This window comes from Amblyraja radiata, chromosome 10 (genome assembly GCF_010909765.2).
Source record: "Amblyraja radiata isolate CabotCenter1 chromosome 10, sAmbRad1.1.pri, whole genome shotgun sequence".
NCBI classification, from domain to species: Eukaryota; Metazoa; Chordata; class Chondrichthyes; order Rajiformes; family Rajidae; genus Amblyraja; species Amblyraja radiata.
This window is the reverse complement of record NC_045965.1, coordinates 26,861,361-26,888,939: the sequence shown is the minus strand read 5'-3', so window position 1 is coordinate 26,888,939 and position 27,579 is coordinate 26,861,361. Positions and strand designations below refer to the sequence as shown.

General features: G+C 43.0%; 1 protein-coding gene across 1 annotated transcript in view; it reads right to left on the bottom strand.

Moving 5' to 3' along the window:
* LOC116977716 (pappalysin-2-like) overlaps positions 1 to 27,579 on the bottom strand; it is a 280,018-nt gene that overhangs the window by 199,118 nt on the left and 53,321 nt on the right. Inside the window, exon 3 of the mRNA XM_033028424.1 lies at positions 5,280 to 5,425. Coding sequence (XP_032884315.1) covers positions 5,280 to 5,425 — 146 coding nt within the window. The remainder of the gene's footprint in view (positions 1 to 5,279; positions 5,426 to 27,579) is intronic.

Here is a 27,579-nt window from a genome sequence, read left to right as displayed (position 1 = left end):
TAAAATGTAAAGAAAAAAAAACACTGAACAGCATTAACAGAAACAAGTTATTAGTTTTAGAAAAAAAGGTAGAAATTATAAAGTTAAACGCTTAAACACTGAACAGCATTAACAGAAACAAGTTATTAGTTTTAGAAAAAAAGGTGGAAATTATAAAGTTAAACGCTAAAACAAATAGTAAATACCCACCAAAAAATTCATATTCATCAGTTTCCTCAAATCAATTAAATTCATCTAATCAATTAAATTCATCTAAATTCAATTACTAGATCTAAACATCTATCTATTTCTTAAGAAAAGGCTATTTGTTTTTAATAACCTAAATATCCAAATAACAATTAACAAACTGATCCCATTCACACAAGAATTCACAATATAACATGGTTTTTAAATCTCAGTCATGAATTTATATGCCAAATGGAAGGAATTTAATGTTTAATTCTCATAAATTAATCCAGAAACATCCACTCTCAAAATCATTATTTTTTACACAACACATCTGACTATGTACGGTGGATATTTAATATGAAAATATTGACCATGGATAGACAATAACACAAAATATATGATTTAGATGTTCTTATGACATGATTGTGCAAAAAAATAATGAATTTGATTATCTTGAGAGTGGATGTTTCTGGAATGTGATCGATTGGAATGTGGCCGTTGCCATGATTTAAGCCCCTATCGGCAGGCAAGACACAGCCGATTAGTTTATGTGGGCCTAAACAACATTTTTCGCATCATAAGATTAAAATGATGCCACACCAAAAAGCAAGATAATATGTTAAATAAACGACATACCTTTTGTTTTGTCCTGATATTGCGATCCGTGATGTTGAAGGCGTTGAAGGTGTTAGAAGTCACGTTTAACTTTAATCCAGCGATGCAATCGTCCAGCAAATTTAAAAAAAACCCGGAAACGGAAGCCCAAACGATTTTTCTTCATCAGCTAGCAGCCCGAAGAAATTCCTCTCCCCCCCCCCCCCCCCCCCCCCCCAAGCCTCCGGAATCTTATGCACAAGCATTGGCAGATCTGTAGCGCTGCTGATGGTAGAATTTGTAACAAAGCTATATAGAGGTGTATAAAAGCATGAGAGGAATACATCGGGTTGTTGCACAGAATCTCTTGCCCAGAGTAGGGGAATTGAGGATCAGAGGACAGGTTCAAGGTGAAGGGGAAAAGGTTTAATAGGAATCTGAGGTAACTTCTTCACACAAAGGGTGGTGGATGTATTGAACAAGCTGCCAGAGGAGGTAGTTGTGGCTGGAACTGTCCCATCGTTTAAGAAACATTTAGACAGGTACGTGGATAGGACAGGTTCAGAGGGATATGGACCAAGTGCAGGCAGGTGGGACTAGTGTAGCTGGGACATGTTGGCCGGTGTGGGCAAGTTGGGTCGAAAGGCCTGTTTCCACACTGTATCACTCCTTGACTCTATGACTCTATGATAGGGTTGCTGCCTGATGGTGCCGGAGACCCAGATTCAATCTTGACTATGGGTACTGTCTGTATGGAGTTTGTACGTTCTCTCTGTGACCGCGTGGGTTTTCTCTCATGCTCCGGTTTCCTCCCACACTCCAAAGACATAGAGGTTTGTAGGTTAATTGGCTTCTGTAAAAATTGTAAATTGTCTCTAGTGTGTAGGATAGTGCTAGTGTACCCTAGCAATGGACTACACGGATTTGTTGGACTAAAGGGTCTGTTTCCACTCTGTATCTCTCTAAAGTGTAAAGTCATGAACATTGTGAGCTGAACACCCTGTACCGGTGCGGTGCGGCACAATTTTTTATTTTCTATTGCTTTACTAATCCCATGTACAGAATGAAACCTGTTGAGGTTAACATTTACCAGCCCACCAGTGGGGAAACCCTTGCATTCCAGTTTTTTGAAAGATACCTCACAAAACTCTACTTAGCATTGTTTTCTTATTCGATTGAAGCTTGACAATTTAAATAGATAGATAAAAATAAAATACAGCGTGAATCATTGGCAGACTACTTGGTTTCATATGGTTTTATGCCTTCACCTGAAAAACATTCTTAAGTTTGGGTGGCTGTGTGCAATGTTATCGGAGATAAGAAATTATTGTTAAGGTCTCTGGCATTTTGGGATCGTGAGTCTGAGCACTGGGTATTTGCTGCTATTAGCCCTGGACAATTATTGTTTTAAACAGTTCCCAGTTGCCTTGGAATTAATTGAAGGTGCGTATCACTGTTTATGCAACACTCCCTCGCTAAAAGTACAATGCAAGAAAATAATCTGATTGCAGTCTAACTTTTTCATAACCTTTGAAAATATTTCCCTCAGAAGTTAGCAAAGCTGCTTTTGATATTTTCTAATAACTTCCATACCACAAAGTCTCTCGTCCAAAAAGCAAGGAATAACAGTGTGAGCTACAGAGGGAGGTAGCAGCTGAAAGCGAGTGGTGGAGTGCATCCGCCTGCTGTATTTCTGACCACATTTGTAGCTCTCAACATTATTGACACAGCGGCTATGTTTGAACACATTCCTGTAAATTAACTGTTTTCTCTCCTGTGGAGTTATAGAGTAATACAGCGCGGAAACAAGTCCTTTAGCCCAACTCATCCATGCCGACCGAGGTGCCCCATCTAAGATAGCCCCATTTGCCTGCATTTGGCCTATAGCCATCTAAACCTTTCCTATCCATGTGCATGTCTAAGCATATTTTAAATAGCATCTGCCTCGACTACCTCCTCCGTCAGCTCATTCCATATATCCATCATTCTCTGTAAACTGTAAACATTGCCCCTCTCAACTAAAACCTATGTTTTCTGGTTTTTAATTTCCTTACCCTGGGCAAAAATGTATTCCCCTCATGATTTTATATACCTCTGTAAAAATACCTCTCAACCTCATGCGCTCCAAGTTTCACTGATTAAGTCAGAGGATTCACTGTTTTATGCTGTTAAGATTACTTATTCCACATGGAGAATGCCATCAGACTTACTGACAGGTAATAACTAAATAGGTCAAATTCCTTTTTTTACTGAGGCCCTTCAGTATGTATTACTGACATGAAATGTGAGGAAAGTGCACAACTTCTGTTGAGATGGAATCAGAGTTAAAATTTCAGATCGATCGTTACACCTGGTTCTGGGGATTCACTTTCACAATAACTGTTAAGTACTGTCAATTCTATACATTTATTGGGCTGATAATTTTGGAGGTGATAGCAAATGATCAGATTCAATATAACTGGGCAAAAGATGACGACCAGTCCCCTGTGATTCAAACTACATCTTTCTTCTGCCCATTATCTAGATAATTTATAAACAACCCTCTATCTACAGGAAAGAGTAATGAATACCTTTCCATTCCCTAGTTAAGCAGCAAATAGAACAGGTAATGATATCAAAGAACGGACTCACAGAGCAAATAAAAATAAATTATTATCTATGGCAGAAATTAAACAAACCAGGGTCAGAGACAATTTCTTGATTACAGTCTAATAACTGCAAAAAAATTAATACTAAAATTTTGGAAAAAACCAGCAGCCCCCACAATTAAAATGTGGATTACGGAAATGACTGTGACCTTGCATTTGGAAAAATTAAGACTTGTCTTAATTGACAAACCAGAATTATTTGTTAGAATATGGTCTCTATTTATTGAATTTTTGAAAAAAGTGAATTGGTTTAACACAAGATATGGGTTGAAACCTGAGATTGGGATTGGATGAATAGTTATACTCAGCATTTCCTGGATCTATCTCCACAATCTTGTTATTGGTAGTTTCCTTTTGCGTCTTCTTTTTTTTCTATTATTTCTCTCATCTTTTTCTCTCTTTATCTTTATTCTTTAAAATATACTCTTAAAAAAAAACTGAAGCTATGTAAGAAATCTGTAATTAAATTGTCGCTCACTATTATCTGTATACATGCTTCTAATAAATAAAAAATTAAACAAACCCGAAGAAAAATAAAAGAGCTGAACTAACTCAGTGGGTCAGGCAGCATCCCTGGAGAACATGCATAGGTGACATTTTGAGTTGGAACCCTTCTTTAGCTCTCCTTCTTCAGACCTATCTTCTTCCCATCTATATAAAGTAATATACTTTTTTTTTGATCAATGATATTAAAATGCAGAATCAAGATTTGTGATGAGTAAAGACATGCACTTGAGAGTTCCTTCTCTTGGAGGGAAAAACTTTAAAGTTTTCATTAGAAATTTAATGTACCGAGCTCTTAGACTGTCAATAGCATGACTCAAATCCTATGCATTAAAAATGGAATTCTGTCAACAAGCTATCATAGACGCTTATCAAAATTCTGCCTCTATCCGTCAAGCTCTGCACCCTAGGCAGGTGGGACTAGTGTAGATGGGACATGTTGGTCAGTAGTAATGTTGGGCCGAAGGGCCTGTTTTCTCACACTGTATGACTCTATATCTAGGGATCATTTCTTTGCTGTGTGTTCATTGACATACTACGGGAGTCTCAGCGCCAGATGAATTGAGGCAGGGCAGAGACAAGGAAAGTTAAGAGCAATGGTGCAATGTGTCTTTGAAATGAGGAAGATTAGAAGCTCTGCTTATGGTGAAATGGATTATTGATTTTGCAGATGGTTGCTAATGTGACAGTAGTGAAGGAAACTCTAAATGTGCACATGAAGAGTAAATCCAAGTACGTTAAAAATTATAATTTATTCCTAAGAGACTTTGTCCCATCCATTTATGAACTTCTTGGGTCTATTACCTATTAACCAGGGCGGCATAGTGGTACAGTGGTGGAGTTGCACATTACAATGCCAGAGACACAAGTTTGTACATTGTTCTTGTTTCCTCTGCGTGCTTCGGTTTCCTCCCACATTCTGAAGACGTACAGGTTTGTGGGTTCATTGGCTTCTGCAAGTTGTCTCTCGTGTGGAGGATAGAACTAATGCATGGGTGATCGTGGTTGACGCATACTCGGTGGGCTAAAAGGCCTGGTTCCACACTGTATCTCTAAACTGAACTTGCATCATTTAATAAGGTCTTGATGTTTCTTAATGATCCAAAAAAGTATAGTCATAGACGATGCGATGTTTATCTCTTCCGACAAATGACAGTAGTGTCAAGAAGGTTCCTGACCTAAAACATCATCTATCGATGCTTTCCAGGGATGCTGCCTCCTAACCTGCTGAGTTACTCCAGAATTTTGTGTCTTCTAACAAAAGTGTTTCTATTCATATTAATCACAGCGAGATTGATGTGCGCAGGAAGCATGCAGCTGACCAAGATTATCTAACAAATAGAAATATCTATTAAATACACTTACCCAAGTAACTCAGGGCTTCTTTATCCCAGGGCCAGGTGGCAGCACCTGCCAGTTCCTCCCGTACGGAATTGGCAAAATAAACTTTCAGATACATGGAACCATTGATCTGCAGTGTCTCCTTCAGTTCTTTCACACTCATGTAAGTCCTAAAAGAGAAGAGACTTAAAATTTAGTGAACATCAGACAATCCAATAAGCGAGTTCGGTATTCCGTAAAACGCAAGGAATCATGGAATTTCTCAAAGGTCGCAAGCGATAAAAACTCTCAGCAGCCGTACTGCAGCATGGACATAGACCTGCGCCTCATCTGCAGCTAGGATCGATCCTGGGACTGCGTCGCCGCAATCACTGCCAAACCGCCACAGGACATCCCTGTCCGCTCCCGAGTGCCCCCCCCCCCCACCCCCACCCGTCGGGAGATGTCGGGAGTCAGACGGGAGCAGCGCCCCCAGGCCCACAGCCAGCGTGGAGAAGCAGCGCTAAATCCAGCTCAACTCTGCCTGTCTCGCCGGGTTAACCTACAGCCCTCTCTGGACTGATGGGACACCAGCCCTGAGCCGTGGAGTTAGCGCTGCTCTCCATGCTGGCTGTAAGGTTAATCCAATTCTTTAATGGAATGTTCATGGAATTTCCGCACAAGATCTTAGGATACCAAAAAGAATAATACAATCAAGCATAGAGTGCCAAAGACAAAACTATGGTTTTTGGCTCAAAATGATGAAGATTTGCCCAACTAAAAGTGCATTCATGGAATGACGGAGAGCATGATCCACATGGAAACTTACTGGGTAATGAAAGGCTTGGAATAGAATGGATGTGTAAAGGATGTTTCCAGTAATGGGAGAGTCGAGAATCAGAGGGCACAATGGAAATGAGGAGGAATTTCTTCAGAAGGTAGTAAACCTGTGGAATTCATTGCTATAGACGACTGTGGACGCCATGACATTGTGTATTTTTTAAGGTGAAATTAATAGGTTTTTGATTAGCAAGGGTGTCAAAGGTTATGGGGAGATGGCAGGATATTGGGGTTGAGAGGGAAAATTAGATCAGCCATGATTGAATGACAAAGTAGATTGCCTATTTCTGCTCCTACAGTATGTCTTATGGATATAGGTGAACGTCTTTGGGATGTTCCCATATCATACACAACCTTGACGAAAGATCCATGTCCCCAAAAGAACATCAGCAATGTAATTTACACCAATTCTCTTGAGTTTCCATTGATCTCCCACTTAAATTACAGCAGAAGATCAAGAGGGTGTAAGACCAGAGTATTAGTCATGTAATGTGACTACAAAATAAGAAGTAGAAATTCAATATAGCTCGTGAGGCAAAACATTGCTGAAATAATACCAGAGTAAGGGACATCACAAGCTGCTTGAAATATTCGGGGCAGAAGCAAAGGTAAAAACAAGCAGGGTTTGTACAATTCACTGGTAAGAAAGGGACCAATGTAATATTTCCAGTATCTGTGCCTGTATGATACTTTCACTCTGATGTGGAAGTAGTCATTGTGGTTTCATAATTTAGAGAGATTGTGATGTCTTCATAAAATAATCACAGCAAATACACCAAATACTTATGGAATACAGACACTCCCTGAATTACGCAATAAGAGACTTGCGTAAATTCGCACTTACGTAAACAATTCTGTACCCAGTCCTTAGTGCAAGTTTGTAATTTCCACAACACTGAACAATCACAAATTTTCATGGGATATAGGCCGGCAATGGTGGCAGTGCTTACCCAGAAAGCTGCATGCCGCAGAAAGTGTTCTGGACACAGCCCAGAATCGGCTGAATCAATATTCTCAGCGAGTTATCTTGGGCATGGGATGGGGATGGAAATTCCAACTTACATAAAATTTGATTTACGTCATGGTTCGGAATATAACCCTATATAAGTAAGGGAATGCCTGTACTGGACTCTGACAAATCAAGATATCATGATTCTAACAGACTTGGTTATAGTTGCCATGGGGTATTGCATACTGTTTTGGCCTCTTTATCTTCCAAGGAGGTTCCTAAGAAGATTGGGCGTACACTGGCCGAGCTTTAGAAAATAAATAATCTTACTGAAACATACATGAACCTGATTGTGTGGTGATAAAGACATTTCGCACTAATTTGGAGAAGAATATCTTCTCTGAAAAGGGTGTACATCTTTGGTAGCCTCAGTGCCAGGCCGAACCACATCAAGAACACAGAATGTAATAGATCAGGATGGAGGAGGAGATTTGGATTAGGTTGGATAGCTCTTCTTCAATCAGTATGGTCATAATGGACCAATATCCATCTTGTGATAATGGAGCAATAGCCATCTTGTGTGGTGTAAATTTATGTGATTTTAAATATACATCAATACTGCAGCAAATGCCTGAATACATCATTATGTATTAAAACAAGTCAGTGCCAGAATAGATTTCAATGCTGTATTACATTTTATATACTGTTTCTGAATAAATATGTGCTGCATAAGCATTAAAATAGGCCAAAGAAGGCTCCCGACCCAAATCATCACTCATTCTTTTTCGCCAAGGATGTTGCCTGACCATCTGGCTTACTCCAGCATTTTGTGTCTATCTTAAATATTAAATAGTACTAGACAACTTGTGGATCCCTTGGGTCCCCGTTGTGACGCCAGAGATCCCCATTGTGACACAGTCAAGTACAACCCATTCAGTTATTTCAAATTCCATCAACTGCGCAAGCGTGGATACCGGGACCGGCAACCCTCCCCAACTGTGCAGGCGCGGCTGACGGTCCCAGTAAGTGGGAGCACACTGCCAGTCACGGTAGAAAGTTAATTAACATTTATAAAGGGAATCACTTTGTAAAATTTAACAAAACTTGACATTGCACACCGCAGGCGAATGGTGACCAAGGCGCCCTAAATTGTTTTTTGCGCTATCGTGTACCATTTTGGCTGTATTTCGAAAACATACATACATACATACCAGTGGGTCCCTTGTCTTGTCCCCCAACACAATATTCCACCACGTTGGGCGGCGGCAGAGAAAAGTTCTGTTTTTTTTTTGTGAAACGCCAATCAATCCTTCCTACGTGAAAACCCCCACCCCCCATCCCACCCACCACAAGGAAAGTTCTGGAAATGAAACCTCTTCCATATTCCACCACCACCCCAACAATGAAAACCCCCACGTGGGGGGGTTTCGGGGTTGGCGCACACCTCCCTCATTCCACCCCCACAAGGAAAGTTCTGGAAATGAAACCTCTCCCCTATTCCATCCATCCATCCCCCCCCCCCCACCCCACATAATGGAAACCCCCACATGGACGTTTCCCCCATCCCCACCCCCCTCCCCACCCACACAAGAAATATTCTGGAATTTGTTTTTATAAACGAAACCTCGCCGCAAGGACTGGGAAAAAAAGTTAAGTGAGAGCCCTGTTTAGTAGTATATATACTAGACCAAGTGGGACCCGTTGGACCTCGTTCCCCCAATACAATATTCCACCACTCACCCATAGCCCCCAACTGCGCAGGCGCGGCTGACAGGTTCCCGTTGTGAAGCCAGAGGGGTAGAGGGGTAGGGGGAGGGGCGAGGGTTAGGGGCGAGGGTTAGGGGCGAGGGTTAGGGGGAGAGGGAGAGGAAGGATTTTTGGAAACTGGAGCACCCAGAGAAAACCCACACCATCACAGGAGGAGCATACGAACTCCATACAGACAACAACTCTACTACTGTGCCATTGTGCCATTCTCTCATCTTGATAACTACTAACAACTTGTAATAACAAGTCCTTTCTTCTCCCCGCATCCATTGGGAAAAAGATGCAGAATCTTGATAACGTCTCATGAACAGGTTCGACCCATTTGTTATCAGACTTCCATAAGCTTGGGTACTGTCCGATTCACCTCTACTCAGTGGACATTGAACTTTGTCAATGCTGAGAACTATATTCTGCATCTTGTACCTTCCCCTTTTACCTATTGTATTTGAGTTTGACGATTGCATTTATGTATAGTATATCTGATCTGATGGACAGCGAAAAAGAAAGCCTTTCACTGTTCCATCGGTACATATGACATTAGTAAACAGGATATACAAATAGAATAGAAAATAAGAAATTCCTCTCTTGACGCATTCTCTAGTTCCCCATCCATTAACCTGAAGAAGGGCTCTGACCCAAAACGTCACCTGTCCATTCCTTCCACAGACGTTGCCTGACTCAGTGAGTTCTTCCAGCGCTGTGTGTTTATCTCTCCCACGGCCTGACTTTTTCCCTTACAGAAGCTAAAGTTTTGGATATCCTTTATCATGTAATTTTGTGGATTATATACCACCCCCGCTTTTAAAACAGACACATAAATTATTGCTGTATGAACCCACTCCACCATCCAAAGACATTTATCACAAGCCATTCTAATGGTACTGCAGTGTCAGAGTGAATAACACACAGAGACAACTTTGAACATTCTCAATATTACAGACATTGCCATCATAAACAAAGTCTATCCAAAACAAATCTACTCCTCGTGGGGTCTCGATTCAGATTACCGGGGATTTTGAGGGCATGGAATAGATTCCCAGCATTGGCTTATCTAATCAGGGACAGAACACCAGGTTCACATAATTACCACTAAAATGATTGGAAAATGAGTTTTAAAAATGATTAATTTTTTAAAAATGGATTGTCCTGCCAGTTTAAATCATAGTATAATTTAGACAACAATCTTTGAACACTGAAGAATTCTTTGCAAAAAGTTATCAGTCTTTCCAATCAGCTTAGCACTGCTCAAGGATATTAGTGTTTTTTCATTGTGTGCCCAGGAGGGTGATTCAGCTTTACAACACAAACATCTCTTTGCCAAACACGAGAACTTTGATTAAGTGGTGAGCAGTGGCCAAGCCTGCAAACTGCAGTCTGGGTGGTGAAACAGCAGCTGCCAACTATGGCGAAAGCAGTGACCCATGGATGGACACCAAGGACACTCGAAGGTGGTATCTGGATGTCAGCTACTAGACTGCACACTCAGCCCCATGCCAACTAAACCCTGGGTTTGGTTTGGTTTAGAGATACAGCGCGGAAACAGGCCCTTTGGCGCATCGGCTCCATGCAGACCAGCAATCCCTGCACACTAGCACAAACCTACACATTGGGGACAGCTTACAACTTTACCAATCAGCCTATAAACCTGTACCTCTTTGGAGTGCAGGAGAAAACCAGAGCTCCCAGAGAAAAAAAAACATGCAGGTCATGAGAGAACGTGCTCTCCATTCAGACAGCACCCGTGGTCAGGATCGGTCCTGGGGCACTGGTGCTGTAAGGCAGCAACTCTATCGTTGTGCCACCATGCCACCCATTTGCACCACCATGCCACCCCATAATATTAGGTTAATGAGAGACAAGTGCTAATACTGGAGCACTGCACCCTTAGGCTGCAGTCAGCTCTCTTGGAGGATGTCAATGGAGAGAGGAGAAAGATAAAATGGGAATCTGAGGGGCAGTTTTTTTTCCACATAGAGGGAGCTGGTTATATGGAATGAGCTGCTAGACGAGGTCATCCATTTGTGTGAGGTTATCCATTTTGGTGGCAAAAACAGGAAAGCAGAATATTATCTAAATGGTGGCCGATTAGGAAAAGGGGAGATGCAGCGAGACCTGGGTGTCATGGTACACCAGTCATTGAAAGTAGGCATGCAGGTGCAGCAGGCAGTGAAGAAAGCGAATGGTATGTTAGCTTTCATAGCAAAAGGATTTGAGTATAGGAGCAGGGAGGTTCTACTGCAGTTGTACAGGGTCTTGGTGAGACCACACCTGGAGTATTGCGTACAGTTTTGGTCTCCAAATCTGAGGAAGGACATTATTGCCATAGAGGGAGTGCAGAGAAGGTTCACCAGACTGATTCCTGGGATGTCAGGACTGTCTTATGAAGAAAGACTGGATAGACTTGGTATATACTCTCTAGAATTTAGGAGATTGAGAGGGGATCTTATAGAAACTTACAAAATTCTTAAGGGGTTGGACAGGCTAGATGCAGGAAGATTGTTCCCGATGTTGGGGAAGTCCAGGACAAGGGGTCACAGCTTAAGGATAAGGGGGTAATCCTTTAAAACCGAGATGAGAAAATCTTTTTTCACACAGAGAGTGGTGAATCTCTGGAACTCTCTGCCATGGAGGGTAGTTGAGGCCAGTTCATTGGCTATATTTAAGAGGGAGTTAGATGTGGCCCTTGTGGCTAAGGGGATCAGAGGGTATGGAGAGAAGGCAGGTACGGGATACTGAGTTGGATGATCAGCCATGATCATATTGAATGGCGGTGCAGGCTCGAAGGGCCGAATGGCCTACTCCTGCACCTAATTTCTATGTTTCTATGTCATAGAGTCATACAGCGTGGGAAAAGTTCCATCCGCCAAACTAGCCCACACTGACCAACATGCCTGCATTTGGCCCATATCCCTCTAAACATATCGTATCGATGTATGTATAAAAAGTTTTTAAATATTGCGATAGTACCTGCCTCTACTACCCCGTTCCATACAGCCACCACCCTTTGTGTAAAAAAGCTACCCTTCAGGTTCCTATTAAATCTTCCCCCCCTCACCTTAAACCCATCTCCTCTGGTTTTCGAACATCCCATACTCCTTGTTGGACAAGAAGTGGGATAGTTTTCAGCCTTACGACATGTTTGAGTTGGCTACACTCCACTAGGAGAGTCTTTAAACCTTTCTTCTACTGACCTATATCAAAGCTCTCTGAACTTAGCCCGCACACCAATGCCTCTACTTCCTTCGAAGGCTTTGGGAGATATGGGCCAAATGTAGGCAAACGGAACCAGCCCAGAAATGCCTACTTGGTCGGCATAGACAAGGTGGGCCGTAGCAGTATAGCTCTATGACTGCGGGAAAACCAGGACAAACTGTGCCAAGCAGGTGCAGCACAATGGGGCAGCACATTGACGCAGCTGTAGAGTTGCTGCCTTAAAGTGCCAGAGACTCAGGTTTCATCATGTGGGTGTTGTCTGTACAGAGTTTGTACATTCTTCCTGTGATTCCACAGCTTTTCGCTGGATACTCTGGTTTCCTCCCACACTCCAAAGACGTGCAGATTCTCTTCTACTTTCAGACTGCAGAAGAGTCCCGACAGACAACGTCACCCATCTTTTTTCTCCAGTGATTCTGACTGACGCACTGAGTTACTTCAGCACCTTGGTTCTATCTTCTGTAATCTGTGACAGTTTGATTGTAATCATGTATAATCTTTTTGCTGACTACAGAGCACGCAACAAAAACTTTTCACTGTACCTTGACAATAATAAACTATACTCATAAACTAAAGTAACATAGATAGTCTGCTTCATATTTTATTGGGCTCCCATTCTACTGAAAGTCCCAGAGAACTTTCAGATGTCCCCAACCATTCAATACTTTGAACAACAGAGCCAAGCTCAGAGCTCAACCAATTAGCCTACACTGATACCACTAACAGAACGGCACAGTGGAGCAGCCGTCAAGATGCTGCCTTACAGTGCTTTCAGCGCCAGAGACCCAGGTTCGATCCCGACTATGGGTGCTGTCTGTACAGAGTTTGTATGTTCTCCTCATGATCGCATGGGTTTTCTCAGGGTGCTCCAGGTTCTGCCCACACTCCAAAGACATACAGGTTTGTAGGTTAATTGGCAAAGATAAATGTAAATTGTCCCTCGTGTGTGCATAGGATAGTGTAGACATGTGGGGATCGCTGGGCGGCGTGGACTCCGTGGGCTGTAGAGCCTGTTTCCGCGCTGTATCTCTAATCTAAATTAAACCAATTAGGCACATGCACAGGGGAGTAGCAGGAGCTGAGAAGATCTTCACCCTTTTTTTCTCTAGTTTTGTGAGAGGTGTATGTTGACCCTTTGAAAAGTATTTCAAAAGGCCAATTCAAATTGTCAGGAAATCACAATGAACTATAAGCGACAGTTAGCATGGCAAATGTGAGGTGTTGCACTTTGGTATGTCAAACCAAGCAAGAGAAAAAAAAGTCCACAAGTCAGTGCACAAGCCAAGTTCAAAATAAGTGATAAATATTATTAAAAATGTATTTGATTTGTCATAAGTACCACAGAACAGGATAATGAGGTGTTTTTCGGAAATGCTGGTTCAATTCTGAGCCACAGAAACGTGGAAGATCCTGTGGCTGAGATTGCAACATATTGACGAAAGGGCTCTGACAAATGCTTTCAGTGCTCCGTGCCCACAAAGGGGGAGCTCAGCCAAGGATCACACTCCCGATTCCCAAGCTGTGCTTGCTGCAGGATGGGGCTGTTACCTGGACAAGGGGAAATATCAGAGTGGGGCAAAAACAAGTGCTGAACAACCCACCAACAGGCTGAAGGGCATAAAGAGTCATACAGCGTGAAAACAGACCCTTCAGCCCAACCTGCCCATGCCAACTAATGTGTCCCATGTACACTGGTCACACCTGCCTGCATTTGAGTTTAGTTTAAATTTAGTTCATTATCACGTGTACCAAGGAACAATGACAAGCTTTTGTTGGATGCTAACCAGTCCACGGAAAGACAAAACATGATTACAACTGAGCCGATCGATACAGGGAATAACGTGAATAATGTTCAGTGTGCAAGATAAAGTCTAGTAAAGTCCAATCAAAGATCCAAGAGTCTCCAATGAGGTAGATTGTAGCTCAGGACTACTCATAACCCTCACCTTAATCCTATCTCCTCAGGTTCTTTATTCCCCCACTCTGGGTACAAGACTGTGCATTTACCCTATCTATTCCCCTCATGATCTTGTACACCTCTATAGGATCACCCCACCCCTGCCTGCGCTCCAAGGAATAAAACCCTAGCCTGCTCAACCACTCTCCATAGTTCAGGCCCTTGAGTCCAAGCAACATCTCTATAAATCTTTTCTGTACCCTTTCCAGCTTAACAACATCTTTCCTAGCACAGGGTGGCCAAAACTGAAAACATGACTCCAAACATGCCCTCACCAATGTCTTTTAAGCTGTAACATGACCTTCCAACTTCTATACTCAATGCTCTGACTGATGAAGAACAAGGTGCGGAAAGCCTTCCAGACCACCCTATCTGCTTGTGACGCCACATGTGGGCACTCATGCAGATTCCAGGTAATGCTAGCGGAAATTCCACTACACAAAAAGTGATAATTCCACTACACAAAAAGTGAGAGGCACTGGCTCAAAAGAATATATTGCTGGAAGGAAATATGGCAAAAGACCGCAGAGAATTTAATTATTGATGCTGTCAACCACCTAAAAGTAAAATAAAACCTTGTGTGCATTGAATGGTGAAAGTAGGCTACAAAGTATTGAACTGCCACAGACTTCCTCGTGTTGATCTAAGGATATCAATTAGACAAACTTACAATGGTTGAGCGGAAAATACCAATCAGTCATGGAGAGACCCACAGTTAAGGACAAAAGTCTCACAGCCTGGCACCTTCTGAAGAAAAATGGATGCAAACAGAGAAAGCTATAGCAGACAATAGTGATGAGAGAATGGATGCACAAGTGACTACAGATGCTCCATCTGCAGCAAAAGAAAAAGGGGAGCAGCTGGAGGAACTCAGCAAGAGGGAAAGTGTTAATTTGGATGAAGTGTATCGACCTGAAACATCAACTTTCCCATTTACATTCACAGATGCTGCCTGACTTAGAGTTCTTCCAGCTGCTCTCCTTTGCTGTTGGTGACAAGAGAATGTTGAAATCAGCCTCTGATGACCCTTGGATTGCAGGAAGAGTTGGCAGAAGCACAAAAGATATCAGAGGGCTTTAAAATGTAGAAGTTAACAGGCCATTGAAACTGCAGTTGCACTTAAGCTGAGCAATGAGATATTAGCCCCAGTGTCCTTAGTCTGTCTCGCAACGAGGAAATGGATAAGATTTGTGCATTGGCATTCTTTTGGAGTTAAATTGCCGGCATATCAGAGTACAATTCCTGTCCCTTTTTAAACTTAATTCACACAGCCAGAAACCTGTGACTAGCCGACAGAATTAGCAACAAAAATATGCGCCGTCAAATGAAATATTTCGTCACCTGTGCAAACACCAAGCTTCTCCTGCCTCTTTCCAATCCGCAGCATAGTTAATTGCTTCTGTATTTGGAATGCTGTCAAGTGAGAGTAGCACAGGGACATTTAAATCCCCAGTTTATTGCTCATATGTTTTGGTTGTAGCACAGTTGTACTTGGCAAAAGATGAATTGATTTAGAATTTTTTTTTTAAACTATTTATGTCTGTTTGCATGACTTCATCCTCCAAAGTAAATCACTTACCACTGAGAGCAGGCTCCATTCGGGGTTGAATGCAACAGGTTAGTGTGCGCATCTATATATTGGAAAAAGCTGCGTGTGCATTTTAAGACGAGAACATACCTCTTCCCTCTAAGCAGCTATCTAAACTAATAAACTGATTTACTATTCTCCACACATTTCAGATCAACTCCAATCACATATTTCAGATGATCAGTTCAGATGTCCTACTCAGGAGGATTTAAATAACCTATTGATGCAAAGTCCACCTTTATCAGGTCAATACAAAGACCAATAGACCCTTTAGTATTAATCTCCCTGCTGACTTGCTTAAGGAGGAGGAAGCTAAAACTGGACACAAAGTGCTGGAGTAAATCAGCAGGTCAGGCAGCATCTCTGGAGAATATGAATAGGTGACTTACTTTACTTTAGAGATACAGTGCAGAAACAAGCCCTTCGGCCCACCGAGTCCAGCAAACGCCACGTACACTAAATCTATGAGACATACCACGGACCACTGGTACGTCTTTGGATTGTAGGAGGAAACTGTAGAACGTACAAACTCCATCAGGCACGTGCCTGGGAGGGTAGGCAAGGTAGGCACTGCCTACCCCGACTAAAATTATTAAATATAATTATAATTAAATATAAAATATTAAATATAAATAGTAAAGGCACGGGAGAATTATGCCTACCTAAGAGATCGATCTCTTAGGTAGGCATAATTCTCCGTGCCTTTCATGCGCAGTACATGTAATACGGGAAAATGTGTGCAGCGGCGCTGCTTCAAGCCGTCAATTTCAAGCAGAGCTGAAGGCAGCTGAAATTCTGCCTTTGCAGCGTGGACTGTGTACTGCGCATGCATGTGGGAAGCGGCTGTCAAAGGACAGCGCCGCTGGGGGGGGGAAGAGTTCCTTTCAGTGTGTGTGGAGTCTGGCCAGCGGTAAAGTTGCGGGAGGGCAGCAGCGTTCAGAAAGACGGGGTCGGGGATCATGCCAGCAAACGGCTCAAGAGCGGGTCAGCGGGCGATGGATAACAGGACAGCGAGCGGTAGAGCTTACTCCATGTGTCAGTGCGAGTAACCGCAATTGGTCCCTTGTTCGCGCTGACACAGGAGTAAACTCCACTGCCCGCTGTCCTGTTATCCATCGCCCACTGACCTGCTCCGCTCTATGATCTTTGCTCTTGAGCTGGTCCCCTCACTGTTCAGATGGAGAGCACTGCCTGAACTCCATGCATAGAGCCAAGGCACGTGGGCACCAAGTGTCACTACCTGCTGAGGTTCTACCTGTCCCCGGTGTTGCAAAGGATGGGCCTGGTGCAGATGCCACACAATGTGCGAGTCGGCTGGACATTGCCGCACCATCTGTCATTCGTAAAAAGGTTCTTCCGGACCAACACTTTTGACCACGTCCATCGGGCAGTGGTCAGCATGGAACGTCCTGCAGGCACTGCAGGGAGATGACTCCATGGGTCCTGTGGCATGATTCCCAGAGCAGACTGCCCAGCTTGTCTGGCGAAATGCCTCAACGCCAGAACTCACCAACAAGCACCAAGACCTGGCTTGACTGGTGGCGAGGGGTAGCCTCCGAGTCAGATCCTTCTGCATCATTGGATCCTCATTACCAGCCTACGCTGCCCTCAGGACAGCTGCTATGGAGTAGCGATGTTACAAAACCTACCTTCAGCGGCTCTGCAGTTCTGCCACTGGCGATGCGTGCGACTTTGGCGTCTTTGAGGGAGGGGGGGCGGGATTAAAATGCAGGTTTGTATCGCTTGTCAGAGAAGGATTTCCTCGGGGTGCTAGTCGATTAAGAAAAATCGATCGGGCTTCCATTCCCGGTTTTTCTTATTTACAAAAATCGCTGGACAATTTAATAGTTGGATTAAAGTAAAAAGCGACTTCGAACGCCCTCAACGCCTACAACGTGACGGATCGTAATATCAGGCCAAAACAAAAGATAAGTCGTATATTTCACATATAATCTTGACTCTTGGGGTGGCTTTACTCTAATTTTACGACAGGAAAATGCTATTTGGGCCCCATACAAACCGGCAGTGTCTTTGCCTGCCGATATGGGGTTTAAATTCACGGCAATGGCAACGTTCCAATCGATCACATTCCAGAAACATCCACTCGCAAGATGATTTAAATCCTCATTTTTTTTGGACAATCATGTCATAAGAGCATCTAAATCATCTATATTTTGTGTTATTGTCTTTCCATAGTCAACATTTTTATACTAAATATCCACAACAGTTTTAGCCACATGTATTGTGCAAAAAATAATAATTTTGATTATATTGAGAGTGGATGTTTCTAGATTAATTTATGGGAATTAAACATTAAATTCCTTCCATCTGGCATATAAATTCATGACAGTGAGATTTTTAAATCATGTCATATTGTGAATTCTTGTGTGAATGGAATTAGTTTGTTATTTGGATACTTACGCTATTAAAAAAAATTATCCTTTTCTTAAGAAATGGGTAGATGTTTAGATCTAGTAATTGAATTTAGATGAATTTGATTGATTAGATGCATTTAATTGATTTGATGAAACTGATGAATATGAATTTTTTGGTGGGTATTTACTATTTGTTTTAACATTTAACTTTATCATTTCTACCTTGTTTCTAAAACTGCAAATAATAACTTGTTTCTGTTAATGCTGTTCAGTGTTTTTTTTCCCTTTACATTTTAAACAGATGTCTCTGAAGAAGAAATGCAAAATTGTCAACCCAAATGCCCAGTAAAAGAGACTGATTTAGACAACATTTGCAAAGATTATCCGAATTTGGACCACTCCAAATGTGAGGATCTACACTTCTACAGGACATTCTTAATGGGAAAGTAGTGGGCAGAAAGGCATGTTATGCATAGTTTGAAGAGCAAAAACTTGTAGTTTACATTGCCAAAATGGAAAAGTTGAGGTAAAACAAGGTGTACAGAGTTGCTTATTGGTTACAATCTGAGGAGTATGATGATGCTACTGATTATGATATGCCAATGTACCAGCTAGCAACTGATCTTCTCCATTAAGACTTGGTCTATTGCTAGAAATTGTAATTTATTTTCCTATCCGTTACAGACTTACAGCATATAATACAAATAATATTAAAGTTCTGATCTTTAGAATATCACATTTTTGAATTTTCAAGGCAGTCTGGGTGTTTATTACTATTTCCGTCACCACGGTGAATTTTGTAATTAGCTACTATTAGGTAAGTACCTAATTATATGCTTTAATTTCAGGTCATCCAAGTAAGATGTTTTATATTTGTTTCAGAATGCTTCAAACTATAATAACTGAAAATTGCATTCAGTTCTCTTAATTTTTAAGAACGTTATGGTCATTTGACTGTCCTCGATCACAGCTTTTGTGTTAAGTCAATAGAAAAGCAATAGGGAACAAGATGCTAATTTCCGAGTATGAAAATGGCCATAACTTTGAGTACTTTTTTAGTACTGAAGATATGAAAGTGAATTAGATGTCAAATTAAACTTCTTTTTATGCTTTATACGATGGGATAAATTGCAGACTTGATTTTTTAAATCTCAAAATTTTGTAACATTGCTATATGGAGAGAAGACGTTTGCCCACCTCTTTGCAGTGTGGATTTGCAAAGACAGTCTGGAGACATTTGCCAGGGTCCCTGTAACGATTTGAACAACTCTGTCACAGAGGACTCTGTGATTTACGGATTGTTCCCAGGGACACATTCAGAGACTGACATCGAGTGCTGCTGGAAGGTCATCAACTCGGTAAAAGACGCTCTTTGGTCTGCCCGAGCTTTGTTGACCTCCCAGTGGAACGAGATGTCCATCGGGGAATGTTGCCGACTAGCTCGCTGCAGACTGCAGGAGCACGTGCTGAGGGACGCACTGACATTTGGTCCAGCCAACGCCAAGGCTCGGTGGGGGTGGACCGCTGCTGGACATGAGGGGCAGAATGGGGTGGAGACGCCCCTCAAAAATAAGGGAAGGGATTCCACGGCAGTAGGCCACATGAGTGGCGAGGGTGGGTAATAAATGTGTGTAATTTGTGTAAACAGTATTGAATGTATGTATAGCCTCCGAGAATGTTAGATGGAGTCTTGTAAGGATCATGTTTTGGATATATTTATTTCTCAAATAATGTATATTTTGAAGTGTTTAAAAAAAAATAGACAGAATCGAACCCGGGTCTCTGGCACTGTAAGGCTGCAGCTCTTCTGTTGCCACTGTGCTGCCCCTGTGATGTTTGGGTCAGGACCCTTCTTCAGACTCAACCGTTCAGACCCAAGACATCACAGGGGCAGCACAGTGGCAACAGTAGAGCTGCTGCCTTACAGTGCTGGAGATGCTGCCTGACCTGGTGCGTTATTCCAGCACTTTGTGTCCTTTTTTTGTAAACCAGCATCTGCAGTTCTTTGTTTCTTCAAGCTAAAATTGGCACTGGTCCTGATGAAATTCCAGGCTTTCCACACATATTCCAGTGGAAGGATGATACTTCAATGTAGTGATGAGATTTTTGAGTGTGCATGTTGGCATAACTAAGTGCATACTGAGCACAATTCTCCATGTGTGCTGTCATGCATATGAATAAACATCCTCAAGGTTAGAGAAATGCCTGTCATTCACTACCTCATGGACTATGTGCTGTCACTCATCAGGTACTGTACATCAGTCAAGATTTCCAGTCATTTTAATTTGGCAAAAGAGAGAGAAAGAGAAGTTAAATAACTTTGACATGTCGAGATGAAAACAGCTAAGCTGAATAGGTAGCACATCCCAGACTCAGGAATGTGTGCTGCCCTACAGATTGGATGCTGATTGCCTCCAAAGTTCATCCCAAGTAGCTTGAAAGAAACATGGCATTCCATTTTAAGGATGATTTGTTTCCCATTAATGGTTAACCTGTAATAATCAATTCCCCTCTGAACAATCTATATTACAAGCACTCTTCGCAAAATTATCTGACCTGGTGTTAATGGACATAGTTGCAGCACATCTGCACTAATGCTTTATTCCACTACAATGGAGCTTGATAAATGTATAGAAATCTTTAGGACGTTGTCAATTTTCTAATACTTTGTGTTTTGTTACCGTAAGCCGGTTATCAGTCAAGCTTTTGAGCAGCTGCTCTGAATTCTCTATTAACAGTCACGCAGTGATTTTATAATATTTCCTTTTGGGACAGTGCATTGTCCTCAACATTTGTCAATTTATTAGTACCCAGTGACAGAGTTGCTATGCCAAATATAGAAAAAGATATAGAAAATCTACAATTTATTCGGCTATCCAAGACAACAGTCAATTGGATGTAAATTGCAATTAGATATGTGGATAATTGGGCCAGATGGTGTCAAATGCTCCAGGTTCAGGGATAGCTTCTCCCGAACAATCATCGGGTTATTGAACATTACAAACACCAACAGAACTTCAAACTACGAACTGTCTTGGTTACACGAGGGACTTTAGGCTTTTGTTTTGTTTTGCACTGCGTTATTTTTTTTATTTGTAGAACTTTTTTTCCTGTTTGTTTATTGCAGTATTTATTGAGCACTGTGTTTGGAAATCCCACTGTGCTGCTGCAAGTAAGAATTTCATTGTTCTGTTTCGGTACATATACAATTAAACACTCTTGACTCGAGTCTTGAAACTGAGCCATACCAATGAGGAAACTCCCCAGTCACGATGACTCAGCCAAGGAAACAATTGGGAGGCTCAGAGCTGGTGAAAAGAAGACAAGGTTTCTGCTTCTAATCACTGACCAGCGACGAATGCAAGGCACCTCGAGCAATGAAGAGAACAACCCAGCTGAGCTTGGCTCGGAATGCCAAGAGTAATCCTCCGACTGACGCATTCACTTCAGCCTGGTGTGTGGAGAACAGCCACTCATGAGGTACTGACGGAAACAATCCCTGGCAAAAACTCTTTCCCACAGTTGACAGCAACAACTTACGTTTATAAATCACCCAGATTGGACTCAAATGACCCAAAATCCTTCACACAAGTTATGGCAGGCTCAATTTGATGCACTGTATGGATAGAGAAGGCGATTCATAACTCAAAACAGGAAAATAACAACGTAAAAGTTGGAGAGAGAGGCAACGTGTTTAGAGACAAGTGAGGATCTGATCCAGGGAGATTTGGGGTGCACATTTAATGAAAAATTTAGGGGGAGCAATCAGGGGCGTACAGAGTGTGAGGGAATCCAGGAATGGCTGGGGGAGTTGGGGAAGGGGGGGGGGGGTGAGGGGGAGTTATTCTGGTGGGTGCTGAGAAGTGGAAAGTTCCAATGAATGTTAGGGGAGGGGTTCTCTGGGGACTGTTGGATGGGGCACATCATAGGGAATGTTAGGGGTGTTGCGGGCAGTGCAGGGGATGGGGAGGGGAGGGAGAATTCCGAGAAGTGTTGGGTGCGAGAGAGAGGGCCATTTTGGGGAGTGTTACCGAGGGCATTCCAGGGAGATTTTGGGGTGGCACTCCAGGGAGTGTTTTGGGGAGCGAGAGAGAGTGAGAACATTCTGGAGAGTGGGAGTGTTGCGGGTGGTGATGTTACTGGAAGTTTTGACGGAGGGGGGTGTTACAGATATTAGCGGAGGAGGGACACATTCCATGGAGTGTTGGGGGCGGTGGGAGTGTCAGGGGAAAGGGGCGGGCGTGTCAAGGGAGGAGGTGTTACGGGGGGTATCGAGGGGGGAGAGCTGAATTACATAATCCTGCTCCTAGGTTTTATGGGCTTAAGCAGTCCAAGGAAGATTTGTGGGGTGGGAGATTGCAACCTTCACGTGGTCCGCCCTGTTTCGACGAATGCAATCAAACCGGCGGGCACAATCAAATAAGATCAAATAGAACAAGTTGTCCTACAACTTTAGATTGTGCATGCCATACGCAAGAAGAAGAGATTTGTCAAATACCTATAAATATAAAATACAGGAATGGGCACCATAAACTGAGATACCACTGGCATTACAAATACCCACATGTTGGTCACACACTACAATAGTTGTACCACAACCCAACCAAGTTCCTCTCACTACCGTATTGGAACTAAACTGAGTCTCATAGGGTTGTACTCCACAGAAAAACTGCAGCTTGGTACCTGTCCATTCAGCCAAACCATGAACAGTGGTTGTCGTCCTAATTCAATATGTTCACAAAGTCTAAATGTCTGAACTTTCCTTTCACTTAATCAAGGATGAGTCTCACTCCCGGTCACTCTCTCTTCTCCCCGCACTCATCAGGCAAGAAGTACAGAAATGTGAAAACGCACACCACCAGATTCAGGGACAATTTCTTCCCAGCTGTTATCAAGCAACTGAACCATTCTATCAACAACGAGAGTGCAGCCCTGCGCTTCTAGCCACCTTATTGGGGACACGTAGACCATCTTTAAACGGGCTTTACTGGACTTTATCTTACACTAGATGTTATTCCCTAATTCAAATATTTGTACACTGTGGATGGCTCGATTGTAATTGTATTGTCTATCCACAGACTAGATAGTAAGCAACAAAATTATTTAAGTGTACCTCGGTACACGTGACAATAAACAAAACTTTTCCCTCTATGACTGATGCCTCACTTCCTGTATGCTTTTCTGACTTACTGTTTTTGTTAGAATTTGAACATCTAGAAAATAAAGAAAACCCTAGACCCTGCTCATCTGTTTCTCCAATTAATGAATTCTAGTCAATATTTTCTCAAATTAATGTCAAAATAAAAATTGTGCCCAATCATTATCACAGTGTTTTTCCTACAAACTTTGTTATCTACCAATTTGCAGCCGTCCATATCCCACGATACTGCCTACTCCACTTAATTTACCATTATTCACGTTGAGGATGACCCAAGGCTATTTTCACGCTCTCAAAGAAAATTTCTCTATTGTTTTTCCTTTCAAGGGAAACAAAGAATGGAACAGATTTCCTGGTAGACTGGTGAATAAATGCCTACACAGCTTTGTATATGATAAAAAAAGACGTAAATGTCAAAGTAACTCAGCAGGTTAAGCAGCATCCATGGAGAACACAGATTGGTGACCTTTCTGGTCGGGACCCTTCTTCAGACTTGTTTGCACCATGTTTAAAACATAACATGTTCACGATCATGGTGAGCCATGCTGGGTGTCAGAAGCTCCCGGCATGCCGTGGCCATGCATCCACAGCCGGCCTGGCCCATCCGCCACGTAACAGGGAACCCACCAGGAGTCATCTGAGGATCGTCTCCTGCACGACACTGAAGATCAGGAACCAATGCGAAGGACTGCGACGGCAGTGGGCGCTGGACAGAGGTCCGTTTAAGATTGCAGTGGACAGAGGTGAGGATAGGTGCCTCCAGGCCAACAAGCCAAGATTAGACTGCACTCTTGAACTTTGAAATATGGTGACTCTTTGTATACTGTCTTGGTAAAGTCTACTATTACATTACAATTGTTGCACTTTTGTACATCTATGATTATGCATATCTATAGTATGATTTTACTGGATTGTATGAAAGACAAAGAATTTCACTGTGCCTAGATTCATAGGTACGTGAAAATAAAATATCATCATCAATTCACGTTCTCTCCCTTCATTATTACAATGCTGAGGAGTTAAAGACCAAGTGGTTTTAATTCATAACTGAGCGCCAAGATCAGGCATTTATGATATTGGCATTAATGTCAGCAGCCAGCAAATAATTTCCCTATTCTTACTTAGACAGATAAAAAGATGGTCATATCAAACAACAGCTTCAGTTTTCCACGTGCTCAGACTGACATCACGCTTTGTTTTGACTGGCTATTCATTATATAAGCACAGTGAATGAAAGCCTGAGCACCATGGTCAGCTCTCGTGACTCAATCACAGACAGTAAATAAGGGCAGCTGGCTCTCTGCCTTCAAAATCCTTCCGAATGCCAAGATTTCATCAAATTATTTTCCAGCCACAGTTATGCAAGCAATAAGAATTACACCTCGTGGACCTCTGAGAGATATTAAAACAAAGCCCTACCTATTCCCAGCCTAATTGGGTTTTTTTTGTCTATTTTGTTATACAGCAGAAAACCATTTGCTCTACCAACATTTCAAAGCTATTTAAATTACCCAATGCTCCTCAAAAGTTAATATGTCATAGAGCATGGAAACAGCACTTTAGCCACCTCATCCATATCAACCAACGTGCAAGCATCATTTTACTTCCTGCATCCCCATCAAGCCCAATTAACAGTCATAGAGTCAGAACACGGAAACAGGCCCTTTGGCCCAACTTGCCAATGCCGACCAAGATGCCCCATCTACTCTAGTCCCACCTGCCTGTGTTTCACCCATATCCCTCTAAACCTTTCCTAGCCATTAACCAGTCTAAATGTCTTAAATATTGTGATTGTACCTGTGTCAACTACTCCTCTGGCTGCTTTTTCCATGTACTCACCACACTCCGAGTAATCTCTGTAAACAATCTACAGATCGACTCCGCTGAATGACAGCCCAGAATGTAGGCGTGTTTTTAAGCCATTCTTAACTCTATCCATTATGGATTCATGAAATTCCACCCATTTTGTCCACCACATCTTCCTTCAAACTATTAAAACAACGTATTATCTTCAAGCATTATCTTCACTGCTCTCTCATTATCAATCATTGTTTTTTTCTTTAATTTTACGGTATTTAATTAACTTCCCAACCAGCATGAGTTTGGGATATGGGAGGAAATCAGAGGGGAATTCCGCAGCGGGTTCTTTAATATAATTAACATAATTCTAAGTCTCCAAGGTAACAGCAAAAACAATGCAAATAGTTACATGTTATCTCTTTATAGTTTGACAAGATATGGAGCTGATGAACAAGATAAAATGACAATGTATTTCCCTCATTTGTTCATTGCTGTTGTTGGGCGGGTGATTTTCCCAATCAGAACATTTGCTTTTTTAATAAGGGGCAGCAAAGTGGCTCAGTGGTAGAGTTGCTGCCTTACTGCACCAGAGACCCAGGTTCGTTCCTGACTACGGGTGCTGTCTGTACTGAGTTTGTACATTCTCCCTGACTACATGGGTTTTCCCCGGTTATCCGATTGCCTCCCACATTCCAAAGAAGTGCAGTTAATTGGCTTTTGTAAAATTGTCCCTAGTGTGTAGGATAGAACAAGTGTATGGGGGATCGCTGATTGTCGCAGACATGGTGGGCCGAATGACCTGTTTCCGGGATAATGCCACCAGCACCTTCAGGTAGGCTGCAGGAGGCGTCCCTGGGACACAAAGATGACCGGGCGGGGAGAGGGGAAGGGCGTGGGTTCATCAGAACTGCTCCAGTACATCGAGCGCGCAGGGCGATCGGTCTTTGAACTTTGAATAATGGCGCCAAAAATGGCAGTGTCCACATGTGTTTTACTTCGGAGTCACGTGAGTGACTACGTGATGAAGCCCACCAGGACGCATGCGTGTCCCTTTTGAACACACATGCGTGTCATATCGCTTTCACGCTTGCGAAATGACAGGCGGGGTGGAACGTTCCCCCGCAGCGGTAAGTTTGAAACCGCGACCTGCAGGTAAGTGATTTACTCTGCGGTAGTTTTTGTCCCCGCGCTGTTTTTACACAGGGGGGGGAAGCTGGACAAAATAGTGTCCACAAGTGCTGCAAGTAAAGCTGGCAGGGGAGGACCGCAAAGTTGCGGGAGCCAGCAGCAGCTGAAGGCACAAGCCCCGTAAGGGATCAGCTGTGCCGACTTTTTGTCCCGCGCCGGCCAGAACACCACGACCGGGCGGGAGACTATTCAGAATGGGGCCGTCGACTTTTGACAAGTCGAAAACGGAGGAGGCGGGGTGGAACGACGTTCCCCCGCAGCGACAATTTAAACCAGGACCTGCAGGTAAGAGCTGCGGTCTTTTTGTGTTTTCCCATGCTGATTACAGGTGGAGAAACCAACGGGCTGCGACAAAGCTGGTGAGGTAGGACCGCGGAGCAGCGGGCAGCCAGCAGCAGCCAGCGGCACTCGGATCACCGATAGTGGGATCAGCTGTGCCCGATGTCGCCTCCGCACCGGCCAGATCCACGCGGCCGGGCGGTAAGGCTAGACACAAAACAAACAAGGTCGTGGACTCAGAGGAGTCCGACTTTGAACAACCGCGGGCGGCCAGCGACCGAGAGCACTGGAGCCGGATGGAGCGGTGTGTGGATCATTTGCTCCAACGTGACAGACTCCGGGAGATGGATTCAGGTCACTGTGGGCCCTATGATAAACCCACAGCAGTACCTCTTGAAGGGCTGCACAGTGCTTCTACCTCATCAGAGGGGAGCACTGCAGGTCAGTTCTGGGCTGACCTGGAAGAGAGGTCCGCAGAAGGAAAGACAAGTGTGCAAGGGGTCAAGGAGCTCGATGAGGAAGTAAAAACCCTGGGACTAATAAAAGGGACTCCAACAAAAACCCACTACAGCCAAAGACAGCACCCCTACGCACCCACCAGCAGAACTGGTGAAAGCTCGAAGGCCGGTACTCAAAACATGAGTCTTTTTAGGCCATGGCCCAGGCCGGCCTTCTTGGAAGATGCGGGGACCTCCAACGCCAACCAAACCGAAAATCCTGACACTAGCGCAACAACAGCAGTGAAGAACCTACAAAAAAGAAGTAAACCTGCCACTGGTAACTATGGAGGTAGGTGGGTCTGGTTCCCTACAAAATACAGGGATCATGGAGGTTGGGGGGAGATTACACTCTTTCTGAATGCATGGAGCATGTTAACAACCGATACTTACATCTTAAGCAGTATCCAGGCATATACAATAGAATTTATACACAAGTACAGCCCTCCAGTTCAACATATACCGAACCGAATGTTCGTGCTTTCTGATAAAGAAAAATCAAAAGCGCAAGCTGAACTGGAGCGGCTTTACGTAAAAGGTGTAATTGAGAAAACTCAACACGAACCATTAGAATTCGTGTCCAATATATTTACCAAAAACAAAAAAGATGGTGGTTGTCGCATCATCATAGATCTGACAAAATTGAATACATTTGTACAATATATTCACTTCAAAATGGAAACCTTTGTTACTGCTAAACAATTAATTTCCAAAGGTTACTTCATGGCCAGCAT